Below are 16,341 nucleotides of genomic sequence, written 5' to 3'. Positions count from 1 at the left end.
GTACAGGATTATTTTTTTCTTTATTCTTTTTTTAAGAACAGTAACCTACAATTTTAAACTTTTAAAAGAACATTTTAATTTAAATGTTGACGTTTTTAGGAGTTTTTTTTTTTATACAAATAAGCACAGTACAGTGTTAATGTTTAGACTATTTATAATGTTTAAAGTGACTGACAATAATGAATATTCTTAATAGTAGGAATTAATCTGCCACATTATTGAACTGTGCAAAGCTGTAGCTGCTTTACTGGGCCAACTACGCTACTGAATTTCAATACTGCTCTGTATGGTGGTACTTGGAGAGACAATTGTTTTCTGAGGTGGTACTTGATGAAGTGGGTAAGAAATGTTTGCATCAGTTTCCGCCAGTGGTGGCGCTCGAGCAACGGAAACAAAGACGAACATCCGAGTCTAAGAGAAGAAGAAGAGCGCGGAAAGAATGTAAACATTAGAAGGAAAACATCCGTTCATGCGGCTCTAAATATACTGCCTTTATCACACTAAGTGCATTCACTTTATTAATTATAAGGAGAGATCTTTAAAAATAACCAGTGGATTAAAACGCTACCAGACCGAGTGGATAACGATTACGATTCCTCAAATCACGGATTCTGTCAGCTGGTAAATAAACCCATGTTGTAGGTTTGGTCAAACAGGAGGAATTACTGCAGGAGAATCAACTGACATACTATAGTAATGATGGAGACTGAGGAGGAAACCTGCAGAATAAAAGATGAAGAGACAGAAGAACGAATAGGTTTGTGTTTTAATTCTTACTATTTAATAACTGACCATTAACATTATAACTGACATTTATTAATGCATCTGCAACTAGTAAAGTTTGAGTTAAAGAAAGAGCCCTGCGGAATAAAACATGAAGATACGGAGGAACAAATAGGTTTGTGATTTTCATAATACTCTTCATTGACTGAAAAGAAATGTTATGATGCACACTGACGTTTATTGTTACTCCTGAAACCAGTGAAGGTGGAGGTTTCGGATGAACACTGCAGGATAAAAGATGAAGAGACAGAGGAACAAATAGGTTGGTGTTTATTTCTTGCTGTTTAATGGCTGACAATGACATTAAAGATTTAGGTAAAGTTAGATTCGCACAATTATTCAGTGACAACTTGTGTCATGCTGCCTTTAACATGGTACTCTCATGGTATTCGCACTGAAATCACATGTAAGTATGACTTCAGAACGACATTAGCACTCTTTAGTTCACCGTGAACTAGGGCTGCACGATATTAGACAAATGTAACACTGCGAACATTTGAATACAGTTTCATCAATGACAAATAGATATCTTGATTTGGTAAGATTTTATAACGTTTGTTACAAATTAAATTAAAAATCCCTAATCAAACAGAGGTTTAACCAAAACGTAACAAGATAACAGGGATTACAAATATATTCCCTGATGCCCGCGCGCTCTCTCTTCCCAAAATATAAACCATAAACGCAACCACTGAGAATTAACAAGAAAATATTATTTATTTACAGAAAATAAAGAGCAAAAATAACAGCGGTAGGGGTTCAGCCACAATAAAAGACAACAAACCAAATTAAATTAATTATAGAAAACTTCCCTGGAACATAGATAAATTGAATACAGAAAACTTACCTCCCTACTAACAACACAGGAGAAAACGAAAATAATAAACAAAAGGCACCAAACCTTCCTCCTATGCTCCAAGTCAGACAGGGAGACAGAAAACCGGGTTTCTCCGGTTAGAATACTTCACATCAGCATCTCACAAAACGCCCTGTAAGGGACATGAGCAACAAACACTCATTTATATCACTCGAGCAATAATATCTCCACAGAGAATAACAAGCGGGGAATCGGAGAGAGCGAGGAACCACTGAATTTTGAGGTTTTAAAAACAGCCGCCACAAATCCAAGCGCCAATCATGAATCTGCTGCATCTGCGAATACTTGGAAATGAGAGAGAGAAAACGCCACACACACACACACACTACATTACAACAGTAACTACTCATAACACGTTAGATTGATTGCATCTCCATGAAATCTAGTAAACAATCTATAAACTTTTTGGGGTGCCCCAACACATTTCTGTTGTAGTCTGTGCTATTTGCAGGAACATTTTCAAAACGCTTAACGTGAAAAAGGCTTGACATGGCTTAATATACCTAAACAAGAAGCGGGGAAAATCCCATTTCTATCAAATTTTACTTTGATCACATGAACTTTGATTTTATGAACAGCCTTTCAACGTTTGGTTTCCCTCGGTTGTTGTAAAGTTATGTTAAGCCTGTCCTTATTATAGACTTTAATGGGGAGAAAACGCTTAACGTGTTATTGTTCACTTTATCTATGGAATTAGGGCCCGTTCTTTTGACAATACTTAGTGCTAATCACAATTAAAGTTTGACAGAAACTTGGGTTTCCATTCCTTTTAAGAGCCAGCTGCGTCGCGCCATAAGCGCATTCGCCATTTACAGGACGTAAAGTAAGTGTAAGTGGAAAAACTGAACATTTCACTAGCAAACAGTTAACAGTTTTTTAACAGAACACTGGTAAACAGAGCATCTACTGCGTGAGAATGAGAGATAATGGATCTACTTTCACTTTTGCTCTTGGATAGGGAAACCTTTACACACAGACATCAATTAGTCTATAAATAATTAATTGCGTTTGTTAAGCGCAAATATTAGTTTCAAAACTATTTCTAAATTCAGTTCTAATTTCCAGCAAACAAATAAATGAACAAAAATAACAAAATGAGCTCAAAACCCTGAGTTATATCCTAAAACACATGCTGCGCCCCATATTGTCTAAAACCTGACAGGTGGACAAATCTAAGCTTGTTTATAATAAAACAAATATAAATATGGATATAATAAATAATACTGCTAATAATAATAACAATATACCAAAGCTAATTGTTATGAATGAACTGAAAAAGCCTCCCGAGATGAAGAAGACATAAAAGCAGTGATTTTTCATATTTATGTAGGCTAGAAAATAATATGTTTTGTAATATTTTAATCCTTTATATTTATATCCTATATCTATTCTTATTATATCCTATATATATCCTTAAATTTTTTCATATGTAAAGATATTTGCCTATTGCTCTCTTGTGTGTATTAAGCAGTGTGTAAGTGAGGCGCAACTCTGCGCTGGAGTTTAGACCGGGTTTGTTTTGTTCTAATGAAAAATCTATTATAGTTTCTCAAAATAGCAACGCGCCAGCGATCCGCCTCAGATGGCCTTTCTTTTTAGACCAGAACGCCTATGGGTGCACATATGAGCGCTAATGCATTTGCTATTTAAACAGCATAGCGCAACGCCTCAAAACGACTCTTGCGCCGAACTGAAACTAGCAAAATACTATTGCACCATGCCTTGCGCCACATTGCGCCGGGTGTATGATAGGGCCCTTAGTATCAAGAGTTCATTTTAATCTATCTCGCGGCCCACCTGCAGAATCGCTGAGGCCCACCGGTTGAGAATCCCTGCTCTAGGCAATACTTCCGGGTTTTTTCACACCTCAGCCTCACTTCGCTTTTAAAATAGTGGCCGCGTGAAATCAGTCTACAGCAGGGGTCTCGAACTCAATTTACCTGGGGTTTATACTTCTGCGCGCTGTCTCTGTTGGTCTGCATTAACACTTCCGAAACGCTAGTTGGCAGTGAGGTGTAAATGTTCCTCTGTGTCGAGTTTCTTTGCTTCTGTTTTGCTATTCTGAACACTTCCTGGATGTACAAGTGACTCAAACTCGCTCATTTTGAGGCAGGAACCGGCGGACGTGCAACAACTTTTACCATGAGGTAAACACAAAACAAAACTTTCCATCCGGAGCTCCTTCACGGGACTCCACACTTGTAAACAATCGCTCGCGCCATTCTTGCGGCTCTCGGTCCCGCCCAGACTCGTTGGCGCTAGCAAGCCGACCAATCACAGAGCTTGCGATACGCGTCGTTGCGACGTGTAGTTACAATTTTTGAGAGGTGCACGTCAGTGACGGCGACGGCCACGGCGAAGGGCTATGCGTCAGCGCCGTAGCCTACACCGGTGTTTGACACAGAAGTATAAATCAGCCTAACACTTAACACTTCCCGCCCGTCACAGCGTCTAACAAAGGGGCGGGGTGCGTGGTGACGTCACCGGCATCCCCGCCCCTTTGTTTACACGGCGGGCGGGGAATGCCAGTGACCGCTGTGTACGGATAGAATCAGCGGAGCGGGGAGCGCTCTCTCTCCCCGCTCCGCTGATTCTATCAGTGTACAGCGGTCGGCGCGGGCCACAAAATATTGCACTGAGGGCCGCAAATGGCCCGCGGGCCGCGAGTTTGAGACCCCTGGTCTACAGAATTAAAGATGAAAACTGAAAATCCTAATTGATCTAAAACTATATGGCAGCAAACCCAGTAGATTTATATACCAGCTTGAGGTTAACTATGTTTGTTTCTAATTCGTCTGTTCTATGATTAAAATATGGGGATTTAATGTTAATTTTAGGCCTTGCGGAAGCGGATGAACGCAAACCGCCTCATCGTTTCGCAGATGAAGATGGAAATGCAGCCAATTCCCAGCCTGAACAGAATCAAGACACTAAAGTTAAAAGGACGTTCATCTGCTCGGAGTGTGGGAGGAGTTACATGCATAAATCCACTCTTAAAGCACACATGAAAGTTCACACTGAGGAAAAACAGTTTGCATGCGCTCATTGTGAAAACAGCTACATGACTAAATCCGAGCTCAGCATCCACATGAAAGTTCACAACGGGGAAAAGCAGTTTGCGTGCTCTCACTGCGAAAAGACCTACAAGTACAAATCAGTGCTCAGCAGACACATGAGAGTTCACACTGGAGAGAAACCGCACGTGTGCTCAGACTGCGGGAAGACTTTTAGTTCGACGAGTAATTTAAATACACACCGGAGGATTCACACTGGAGAGAGACCCTACACGTGCTCACAATGTGGAAAGAGTTTCACCAGCTCGTCAACGTTGAAAGTTCATCAGAAAGTTCACACTGGAGAGAAGCCGTATCAGTGTTCGCACTGTGGGATGTGTTTCTCCTATCCGTCAACGCTGAAAGTTCATGAGAGAATTCATACGGGAGAAAAGCCGTATCGTTGCTCCTCATGTGGGATGAGTTTTGCTCTTTTTCACAGTCTACAAAGTCATGAGAAGAAACATTGCCTAGGTTATGCCATTGAGCAGACTTAAAGCTGCAGTAGGTGATCGTCTTCAGAAACGTGTGTTGTTGTGCTGGTTGAAAGTCTCTTCATATTCCAATAATGATGATTAAAGTAAATGATCTAAATGTGCTTATATATTCTGGGTAAGGCATAAGACTAAAACAGTTCATCCAATTAAATATTGTCAGCCCGATAATTCCCATAATTCTGATAAGTAGCGCAATCTGTCTGACAACTAGTGAAGTTTCACAAACTAGTACATATGCACAAGATGCGCAGCACCTGAAACTACCGATACTGGAAGCCTGTGCTGGCATTTCTCCTGCGGTGTTGCTATCAGTGTGTGAAGAGTGGGAGAAGAGGATTGCATTGACAATCCAACACAATGGGCAGCACACTGAACACATTTTATAAGAGGTCAAAAACTTGTAAATAACTCATGAAGGAATAATATTATGTTAAAACCAAGCACACCATTGTTTTTCTGGTGAAATTTCCAATGGGTTTAATGTGTCACATGACCCTCTTCCTATTGAAAAAAACAAAAGTTGGATCCAAGATGGCCGACTTCAATATGGCCCCCATGGTCACCACCCATCTTAAAAAGTTTGCCCCCTCACATATACTAATGTGCCACAAACAGGATGTTAATATCACCAACCATTCCCATTTTATTAAAGTGCATCCATATAAATGGCCCACCCTATATATATATATATATATATATATATATATATATATATATATATATATATATATATATATATATATATATATATATATATATATATATATATATATATATTGGAGAACCAGTCTGGCCATTCTACTCTGGCATCAACAAGGCATTTGCGCCCTGTAGAACTGCCGCTCACTGGATATTTCCTCTTTGTTGGATCATTCTCTGTAAACCCTAGAGATGGTTGTGCGTGAAAATCCCAGTAGATCAGCAGTTTCTGAAATACTAAGACCAGCCAGTCTGGCACCTACAACCATGCCACGTTCAAAGTCACTTAAATCCTCTTTCTTACCCATTCTGATGCTCAGTTTGAACTGCCGCAGATCGTCTTGACCATGTCTACATGCCTAAATGCATTGAGCTGCTGCCATGTGATTGGCTGATTAGATTTGCGTTAACGAGCAGTTGGACAGGTGTACCTAATAAAGTGACCAGTGAGTATAAATAGTTTTTTTTTTTCCTCCAATGACGCAGGTTGCCAGATTTACATCTGGCAACCTGCGGTATGCCAGTGTGTTTATGCATTGATCATTTCTTGCAAGTGTGACCATAATAAATGTGTAAACATGCTGTCCTCCATCTGGTTAAAACATTTGCAGCCCTAAATTTGACATTCTCCAGATCAGTAGGGTTTTCAGCAACATTGTGCGCAGATTTAACACTGTAGTGGAAGTCCACTTTTATGCTGTAACTGCTCCGCTAACGTTTGTGTTGGTAATATTTGTATTATTTACTCATTAAAAATCACCTCATGTGGATTATTATAACTCTGAATCTGCATCTCATTTCGGATGTTGCATTTTTAAACATGCCCACATACATTTGTTCAGATAAGACTGAAATGATATGCGTGCTTTTTCCGCCAAGGCAACCCAGAGTGCTGAAATATAAATGGTCAAACTGGCAGTGGGCTGCTTATGAAGACCAAAACAAGTAGTTAGTTTTGTTTTGGTTAAATAGTTTTGTTATACCGGCAGCTAGCTCTCTGCAAACTCTCACATGGTCGCCCACTGAAGCTAAGCAGGGCTGCACCCGGTCAGTACCTGGATGGGAGACCACATGGAAAAGCTAGATTGCTGTTGCAAGTGGTGTTAGAGAGGCCAGCAGGGGGCGCCCAACCTGCGGTCTGTGTGGGTCCTAATGCCTCAGTGAATTGAAGGGGACTCTATTCTTCTCAGTGAGCGCCGTCTTTCGGATGACACCGAGGTCCTGACTGTCTGTGGTCGTTAAAAACCCCAGGATGTCCTTCGAAAAGGCATCCTGGCCAGATCTGCCCACTGGCCTCCTAACCCTCCCCATATCATTATTGGCTTCATCACTCTGTCTCCTCTCCACCAATCAGCTGGTGTGCGGTCTGGCGCAAAATGGCTGCCGTCACATCATCCAGGTGGATCCTGCACACTGGTGGTGGATGAGGAGATTCCCCCCATATGTGTAAACCGCTTTGAGTGCTCAGAAAAGCGCTATATAAATGTAAGGAATTATTATTATTATACTAATTAAAACAGAACAAAACCATGTACTAATTGGCTTAATAAACAAACTTAACTAGTTTAAATGTAGACAAAGTCAATTTTAACTAAGAAGTTGAACAAAGTATAGGTTTTTTTTTTCCAAATTCCTCTCGAAATATGATCTCAGACAGATTTTATTTATGCTAGTGTGATTTGAAAACACTCAAACACTTTGTAAATGCTCTTTACGATACAACTAATAAAGCAATTTGTTTATTCTTATGCTGAAGAGATAATTGAATTGAATTCCAACATCTTTGCTCTTAAAATTAAGAGCGAGGAAGAACCAAATAAGGTTTGTTTTTTACACTAATGGTGTTACAGAACTCTTTAGGTGATGAAAGACTCCTCAAAGAGCCATGTTCATCATAACGTTAAGGACATTTTATAATTTAAAGAATATTTCATCACTTTAAAGCATCTGTTGTGGACAGAGAAGTTTCCATTAATGTTAAAAGTTCTTTGTGGAAATATTGACGGCAGTGGAGTAGATTGATTTAAGCTTGCAGTGATTGATTATTGTCATTATTTAGAGGTGAAGCATTGAGTACAAACTGAAAACACTTTCATTAATATGCTGTTTTATTGTGTCAGATGCTTAATCTGTTATCATCTCTTATAGTCTGGATTAAATATTTAAAGGTGAGTTATTTTGCTCATGCATTGGGTGTATTAATATAGATTTATATGTAAAGTGCGCTTACTTATTTTACAGATGTAAATTATGTATTTTTATGTTTAAATTAAACATATGATCTACACATTTAAACATTGCTTTCTTTCTATAAATTATATTAGAGATTATGATCATTAAAGGGGTCATATTGACGAAATGTAGACAGTTATCGAGGATAAGAAACGTTTGTTTGTGCTTCAGCCAGTGGTGGCGCTCGTGCACCGCAAACATGATGAACATCCGAGTCTGAGAGAAGACGAAGGAGAAAGCATCAACAATAGAGACGGGGAATAACCGTTCACGAGGCTCTAAATATACTGTATTTTTCTCACTGTAAGTACCTTCACTTTATTATTTATTTAGTAGAAAACATTTTAAAATAATCGGTTTATTTTGGTTGATCATAACGGGACCAGACCGAGTGGATAACGATTGAAATTAATCTCAAATCTGGATTCTCCAATCACTACTGTCGTGTGTTTTATACATGATCTGATGCTGTAGGTTTGGTCAAACAGGAGGAATTACAGCAGCATTATTAACTGACACACTATAGTAAAGATGGAGACTGAGGAAGAACCCTGCAGAATAAAAGAAGAAGAAACAGAGGAACTGATAGGTTTGTGTTTTCATTCTTTCTCTTTAATTACCAAGGAGAAACATTAAGATGAAAACTGCTGTACAAAGAATAAAACTGCTTTACAAAGCCGGTTTTAGTTATATTAGCAAGATTTATTCTAAGTTAGAGACCAATCAGCTTTGAGGAAAGTGACATCTGTCTGTCTATCTGTCGGTCTGTTTGTCTGTCTGTCCGTCCGTCTATCTATCTATCTATCTATCTATCTATCTGTCTATCACTGTCTGTCTATCTATTTATCCATCCATCCATCCATCCAACCATCATTCTGTCTATCTATCTATCTATCTATCTATTTATCTATCCATCCATCCATCCATCTATCATTCTGTCTGTCCATCCGTCCGTCCGTCTCTCCATCTACAAATATATACTAACCGGCCACTTTAATAGGTACACCTGTCCAACTGCTCATAACGCCAATATCTCGTAACCATCCCGTATGGCATGGTTGTTGGTGCCAGACGGGATGCCGATTTTTGGAGTGTCTATTAAATGCAAATAGTGCACCTTGTTGGAATCAACTATTTGAGCGATTTCTGCCCATCACTGATTGACAGAGACAACATAAATAAAGAGCATGACTTGCAGCAGCTTGAGTGGTATAGCTCATAAAGAGCATGACAATGTGTTTTGACGCGGTCGATCATCAACCGGTTCGAATCCAGCGTCTGAAGAACTCATTCCTCATTACATATCAGATTGGAAATACATTTATTTTTAATAGAAAGGAATTTTAATAGTGACATTTTAATATAACATTTAATTTAGTGATATTTTAATATAACTAATTTGCATTTACAACAGATATACTTTATGATATATATATATATATGTATATATGTATATATATATATATATATATATATATATATATATATATATATATATATATATATATATATATAGTAGTGCTTTAGTGAACTTAAACAAGTATACTAAAAACCATTAACCATTTTAAAACCTAACAGCATCAAAGTGTGCTTTAAAAATAAGTAAGATTTTGTAGACTACATGTCCTATATATCATTTATTTAAAAAATGCGGGCAATACATTATAGATACATTTTATAAAAAATATTATTCTTATTTTTTTAATTCAACTATAGAGGTGCGACTGGGTAAAGGGCCCTACAAGACAATGTGCCAAGGTGCCTCTGAATTCTTAATCCGGGCCTGGGCAACAGTAACTCAAATAAGCACTCGTTACAGCCAAGCTCTGCAGAAGATCATCTCTGAACACACAACACGTCCAACCTTGAGGCGGATGGGCTACAGCAGCAGAAGAGCACACCGGGTGCCGCTCCTGTCAGCTAAGAACAGGAAACTGAGGCTACAATTCACACAGACTCACCAAAACTGGACAATAGAAGATTGGAGAAACGTTGCTGCTCTGATGAGTCTCCATTTCTGCTGACACATTCAGATGGTCGGGTCAGAATTCGGCATCAACAACATGAAAGCATGGATCCATCCTGCCTTGTATCAGCGGTTCAGGCTGGTGGTAGTGGTGTAATGGTGTGGGGGAGATTTTCTTGGCACACTTTTGTCCCATTAGTACCAATTGAGCATCAACGCCACAGCCTACCTGAGTATTTTGCTGACCATGTCCATCCCTTTATGAGCACAGTGTCTCCATCTTCTGACGGCTTCTTCCAGCAGGATAACGCACCATGTCATAAAGCGTGAATCATCTCAGACTGGTTTATTGAACATGTCAATGAGTTCACTGTACTCAAATGGCCTCCACAGTCACCAGAGCTCAATCCAATAGAGCAGCTTTGGGATGTGACGTAACGGGAGATTGGCATCATGGATGTGCAGCCGACAAATCTGCAGCAACTGTGTGATCCTATCATGTCAATATGGAGCAAAATCTCTGAGGAATATTTTCAGTACCTTGTTGAATCTACGCCATGAAGGATTAAGGCAGTTCTGAAAGCAAAAGTGGGTCCGACCTGGCACTAGTAGGTGTACCTAATAAAGTGGCCAGTGAGTGTGTATATATGTATATGTTAAACAGGTTGGATTACATACTCTGCATCCCAAAAGCATATTCAGTTCATTTTGGTCAATAGATCTTTAAGTTAAGGCTAACTATTTTGCTTTATTTGTAATCAGCTTGTGCTTTAATTGAAATATTGTGCTTTAATATGTAATTTCAGGCCCTGTGGAGGAGGATGAAGAAACTCAACAACCTCATCACTTCATAAGTGAAGATGGAATTGCAGGCGTTTCACAGACTGAGCAAGATTTCCCACAGACACAAGGTACACACGCTGCAGTTAAAGACACGTTCATCTGCTCTGACTGTGGAAAGACTTTCGCGTATATATCAACACTCAAAAAACACTTGGTAGTTCACAGCGGAGAAAAGCTGTTCACGTGCGATCAATGCGGAAAGAGTTACACGCAAAAATCAACGCTGAACCGACACGTAATCGTTCACAGTGGTGAGAAGCAGTTCAAGTGCGGTCAGTGTGGAAGGAGTTACATGTATATATCAGAGCTGAAAAAGCACATGAGAGTGCACACCGGAGAGAAACCCCACGTGTGCTCTCAGTGTGGCAAGGGTTTTGTTTTTAAAAAGCACTTAAATGCGCATGTGAGGATTCACAGCGAAGAAAAACCCTTCACGTGCGCTCACTGCGGAAACCGTTTCAATTACAGTAAAGACTTGATTGTGCACATGAAGATTCACACCGGGGAAGACATGTTCGAGTGCACTCACTGCGGAAAAAACTTCACAAGTAAAGGACACTTGAATGTGCACCTGAGGGTTCACACTGAAGAAAAACTCTTTGCGTGCACTGAATGTGGGAAGAGCTTTAAATACAAAAGCGCTCTGAAAGATCATCTGCACATTCACTCTGGAGTCAAGTCGTTTAGCTGTGATCAGTGCGGTAAATCGTTTGCGTTCGCATCCAACTTACGAACGCATCTGAAAGTTCACACTGGTGTGAAGCCGCACATTTGCTCGTTTTGTGGAAAGAGTTTTCTCCATCTGAACAACTTAAAAGTGCACCAGAGCATTCACACCGGAGTCAAACCTTATGAGTGCTCTGACTGCGGGAAGTGCTACAGTACGTCAAGTGACCTAAGAAAACACCAGAGGATGCACACTGGAGAGAGACCGTACAAGTGTTCGTACTGTGAACACAGTTTCGGCCATTCGTCAGGACTGAGAGTGCATGAGAGAACTCACACTGGTGAAAAACCCTATCAGTGCTCGTCATGCGGGAGGAGATTCGCCCAAATTCATAACCTACGGGCTCACGAGAAAAGCCCCAATGGTTGCCTGAAGTTTCAAAGTGAGCAGTCTTTAGAGGCTGAAGGAACGCTGAAGGAGAGTGAGTGAGTTTATTTCATTGTACTTATATTTTTATAAAGGTGGCTCAGTGGTTAGCACTGTCACCTCACAGCAAGAAGGTTGCTGGTTCGAGTTCCGACTGGGTCTGTTGGCATTTCTGTGTGGAGTTTGCACCTCTGGGTGCTCCGGTTTCCCTCACAGTCCAAACACAAGCGCTATAGGGGAATTGACTAAAATGGCTGTAGTGTATGAGTGTGTTTGTGTGAATGGGTGTTTCCCAGTACTGGGTTACAGCTGGAAAGTAATTCGCTGCATAAAAAATATGCTGGAATAGTTGGTGGTTCATTCCGCTGTGGCGGGCTCTAATGAATAAAGGGACAAAGCCCAAGGAAAATAAATGAATGTGTGTCTGCGTCCGAAACCGCATACTTCCATACTTTGCAGTACGCTAAAATCAGTATGCGAGTCGAGTAGTATGTCTGAATTCATAGGCTGCGTCCGAAACCACCTACTACTCAGTAAGTACTGTTTTTTTAATTGAAACGTACTACTGGGCTGTTAGAAAAGTACGTTTTATTGACCTTGTTCTAAAATGCGGATGTGTGCCTGTTTTCGCGATTGTTTTATAACTTCCGATTCAGTCGCCTATGGGAGAAATGACTAGGAATAATAAACGGCAGAAAACGGTCAAACTACTTGCTCAACAAACAAATGTGTGCATGACTATACAGACCAATTAGAGTAATATAATAAGAAAATGTCAAATTGCAACATCAAGCAGCGTAACGAGCAGTTTTTAACGTCAAAAAATGAATGGAAGTGAATGAGACCGGAAGACTCGAGCCAAAAAGATTCAAATGGCAGAGCCCGCTCGTCGGCGGAGAATAAGGTGAGTACAGTATGAATGTGAAAAGTATGAATGGAATTCGGAGGTACTACATCCGCCATTTTGTCATGGTCACATGACCTACCTGCGTCAATTGTGTAGCTTTACTCCCATTCATGAATTCTCTCGCGGGGCATCATGGGATAGCGCAGCGTGCATGGGATGCGCACTCCAGAATCTCGCCAAAAGTAGTAAGTCATCCGGTTACTTCTCGCATACTGATTTTCGAATTCTATGTATTCGGTCATACTACTTGGCTCACATATTGATTTTAGCGTACTATATAGTATGGAAGCATGCGCTTTCGGACGCAGCCATAGAATTCGGAAATCAGTATGCGAGAAGTACCCGGATGACTTGCTACTTCCGTTGTGATTCTGGAGTGCGCATCCCATGCATGCTGCGCTATCCCATAATACCCGCGATCAAATTCATGAATGGGTGTAAAGCGATGCAATTGACGCAAGTAGGTCACATGAACATAACAAAATGGCGGATGTAGTACGTCCGAATCCCATTCATACTTTTCACATTCATACTGTATAGAACGTATTTTTCTAACAGCCGAGTAGTACGTTTAAATTCAAATGGAGTAGGCGGTTTCGGACGCAGCCTGTGTTATAAATGAAATGCTGATGTTACATTGGCCTTTTTTTTTTTTTTAGCAATTTTGCAGACCAGTATGTTGCTTGGCTGCTGTCCTGTATATGGAATGGTCAACACTATTGTATATACCGTATATATTTTAATTGTGTTTTTTATTTTTGCAAAACAAGGTACATCACATTGCATTTATTCAGTAACAAGTTCAGTGCAAGTTAATTCATTCAGTATCAAGTAACAACAGTTTTCCTTTTTATAAACCACAAACTAGCTTAAAACAGAAACAAAGAAAAATTTATAAATTAAATAATGAGATTAAATAAATAAGAAATTATCAAAAATATTATGGAGGGAGGGGATGTTGGTGGGGATTCATGGTTGGAGGCCGTGGTGGAAAGAGTACTGAAAAATCATACTCGAGTATAAGTACCATCACATGGTCTAAAATGTATTGTAAGTAGAGTAACAGTATGTGTAGTAAATATTAATCAAACTATGAGTAAAAAGGAGCCTTTTCAAAAGTACTCAAGTAGCGAGCAGTGAGTATTACACTGGAAAGGCTGATGCATCTACATGCAATTTGTGCAGGGATGTGTAAACGTAACATTCTATAGTGCATTTAGTGATCTTTCTATGTTTGTTCGTTCATTCGTTCCTTCCTTCTTTCCATTGTTAGTTTGTTCCGTCCTTCCTTCGTTTGTTTGTTTGTTCTGTCCTTCCTTCCTTCATTCATTTGTTTGTTTTTGTTCTTCCTTCATTCGTTTGTTCGTTCTGTCCTTCCTTCCTTCGTTTATTTGTTCGTTCTGTCCTACCTTCATTCAATCGTTTATTTGTTTGTTCTGTCCTTTATTCCTTTGTTCAATCTTTCTGTCCTTCATTCCTTTGTTCCTTCCTTCAGTCCTCCCTTCATTTGTTTTCTCATTCATTCGTTTCTACATTCTTTTGTTCCTTCCTTCCTTCATTTGGTTCTTTGTTCATTCATTCATTTGTTCATTAGTTTGTTCAGTCCTTATTTGAATCCTTCCTTTATTCATTTGGTCCTTCCTTCATTCATTCGGTCCTTCCTATTTTCATTAGTTCGGTCCTTCCTTCCTTCGTTAGTTTGTTCCTTCCTTCTTTCCATTACTTGTTCGGTCCTTCCTCCATTAGGTCGGTCCTTCCGTCCCTCATTAGTTGGGTCTATCCTTCCATTCCTTGTTCGGTCCTTCATTATTAGGTCGGTCCTTCCTTCGTTAGTTCGGTCCTTTGTTCCATTCCTTGTTCGATCCTTTCATCCTGCCTTAGTTCAGTCCTTCCATTCTACATTCACTTTATTTAGTGATTGTTTAAGGCTGTTTGGTGATTTCAGTCATCATAAAGTCGACAACCTTCGTTTTCTCATCAGTCTATGAACAGTCTCTGGATCATCGCGTTTGGTGATTTTGGACATCTTCATGGACATTTTTAACGTTTCCCAAAGGTTTGCTTCATAAGTGCAGCGCCCATGTCTTCAGATTGTGTATGATGTGATTAACTTTCAATGTGCGATTTGATTGGACAGGAATCACATGACTGATTTTTCTATTTTAGCCAACCCCCATAGACAAGACAAAATAAAGTAGTGACTGCAGGTTGAAGGAAAGTGGTGGAGTAAAAGCACCGATACAGCACTAAAAATGTACTCAAGGGAAAGTAAAAGTACACTCTTAAAACTACTTAATAAAGTACAATTCCTTTGAAAAACTGCTCTATTACAGTTATTGGAGTATTTGTAATTTGTTTCTTCACACCACTGGTTGGAGGAGTGCAACAATATTGTATCTGTAACCAATTGAGCTGATTAGTTGCTCCTTGTCTCACCTGGTTGCCTATTTAATGTCAATGCAACACAGTTTATTTGTCTCGTAGTTCTATTATTGCATGTTACTATGTCTTGAACAGTGTATGTAATGGACACATTGATTTTATTGGCTGTTAAAAGTTGTTATGACGCACTTGTATTGTAACTGATGCCATTTGTCTTGCATTTATTTTGTTACAGTAATAAAAATCAGACTAAACCTTGCACTTATTGGTCTAATTAATGAAAAATAACATGCAATGTCTAATCAAAACTAGTCCAGTGATACCAAAATTTTAAATATGCAGCCCATATGTAAAATACATCATTCACCACACTATAAGGCATTGATCTCAAACTCGATTCCTGGAGGGCCGCAGCTCTGCACAGTTTTGCTACAACCCTAATCAAACACAGCTGATCCAAATAATCGAGGTGTTCAAGACTACTAGAAACCATTAAGCAGGTGTGAGTTGGAGGTGGTTGGAGCTAAACTATGCAGATCTGCGTCCCTCCAGGAATTGCGTTTGAGACCATTGCAGTAAGGTATTATACATGGTTTTTTATTTTGATAGTCACTGTATGTTAGTAATTACAAATATTGTGTTTTCATAAAAATGTGGTCTTCTGCTGCTGTAGCCCATCCGCCTCAAGGTTGGACGTGTTGTGTGTTCTGCAGGCCTCGGTTGTAGCGAGTGCTTATTTGAGTTACTGTTGCCTTTCTATCAGCTGGAACCAGTGTGGCCATTCTCCTCTGACATCAACAAGGCATTTGCTCCAACAGAACTGCCGCTCACTGAATATTTCCTCTTTGTCGGACCATTCTCTGTAAACCCTAGAGATGGTTGTGCATGTAAATCCCAGTAGATCAGCAGTTTCTGAAAAACTCAGAGCAGCCAGTCTGAACGTGGCATAGTTCTTGGTGCCAAAGTCACTTAAATCCTCTTTCTTCACCATTCTGATGCTCACTTTGAA

At 39.7% G+C, this 16,341-nt stretch overlaps 2 protein-coding genes across 5 annotated transcripts; both read left to right on the top strand.

Annotated features, from left to right (window-relative positions):
• Nucleotides 1–417: 417 nt before the first annotated feature.
• On the top strand, nucleotides 418–5,650 carry LOC103908612 (uncharacterized). The gene is made up of 4 exons (XM_005160956.6): nucleotides 418–757; nucleotides 836–898; nucleotides 983–1,045; nucleotides 4,498–5,650. Exons 1-4 carry the CDS (start codon nucleotides 697–699, stop codon nucleotides 5,208–5,210), a joined length of 900 nt encoding a protein of 299 aa, XP_005161013.1. The 5' UTR covers nucleotides 418–696; the 3' UTR covers nucleotides 5,211–5,650.
• A 2,719-nt stretch (nucleotides 5,651–8,369) lies between these two features.
• Nucleotides 8,370–15,593, top strand: im:7160358. Of its 4 annotated transcripts, XR_012397045.1 has the most exons (5): nucleotides 8,370–8,444; nucleotides 8,616–8,730; nucleotides 10,914–12,990; nucleotides 13,447–14,696; nucleotides 14,764–15,593. XR_012397045.1 is itself a non-coding variant. In XM_009295075.5 (3 exons), exons 2-3 carry the CDS (start codon nucleotides 8,673–8,675, stop codon nucleotides 12,104–12,106), a joined length of 1,251 nt encoding a protein of 416 aa, XP_009293350.1. In that variant the 5' UTR covers nucleotides 8,370–8,444; nucleotides 8,616–8,672; the 3' UTR covers nucleotides 12,107–15,593. The 4 variants fall into 4 exon arrangements, 1 of the variants encoding a protein (XP_009293350.1); XR_012397044.1 differs by having other exon boundaries at nucleotides 8,630–8,730; nucleotides 13,447–15,593; XR_012397043.1 differs by having other exon boundaries at nucleotides 13,447–15,593.
• The last annotated feature ends 748 nt before the right edge of the window (nucleotides 15,594–16,341 follow it).

The sequence above is a fragment of the Danio rerio genome, chromosome 21, assembly GCF_049306965.1.
Source record: "Danio rerio strain Tuebingen ecotype United States chromosome 21, GRCz12tu, whole genome shotgun sequence".
In the NCBI taxonomy this organism is placed as follows: domain Eukaryota; kingdom Metazoa; phylum Chordata; class Actinopteri; order Cypriniformes; family Danionidae; genus Danio; species Danio rerio.
The sequence above is the reverse complement of the archived record's forward strand: the minus strand, read 5'-3'. Positions and strand labels throughout refer to the sequence as shown.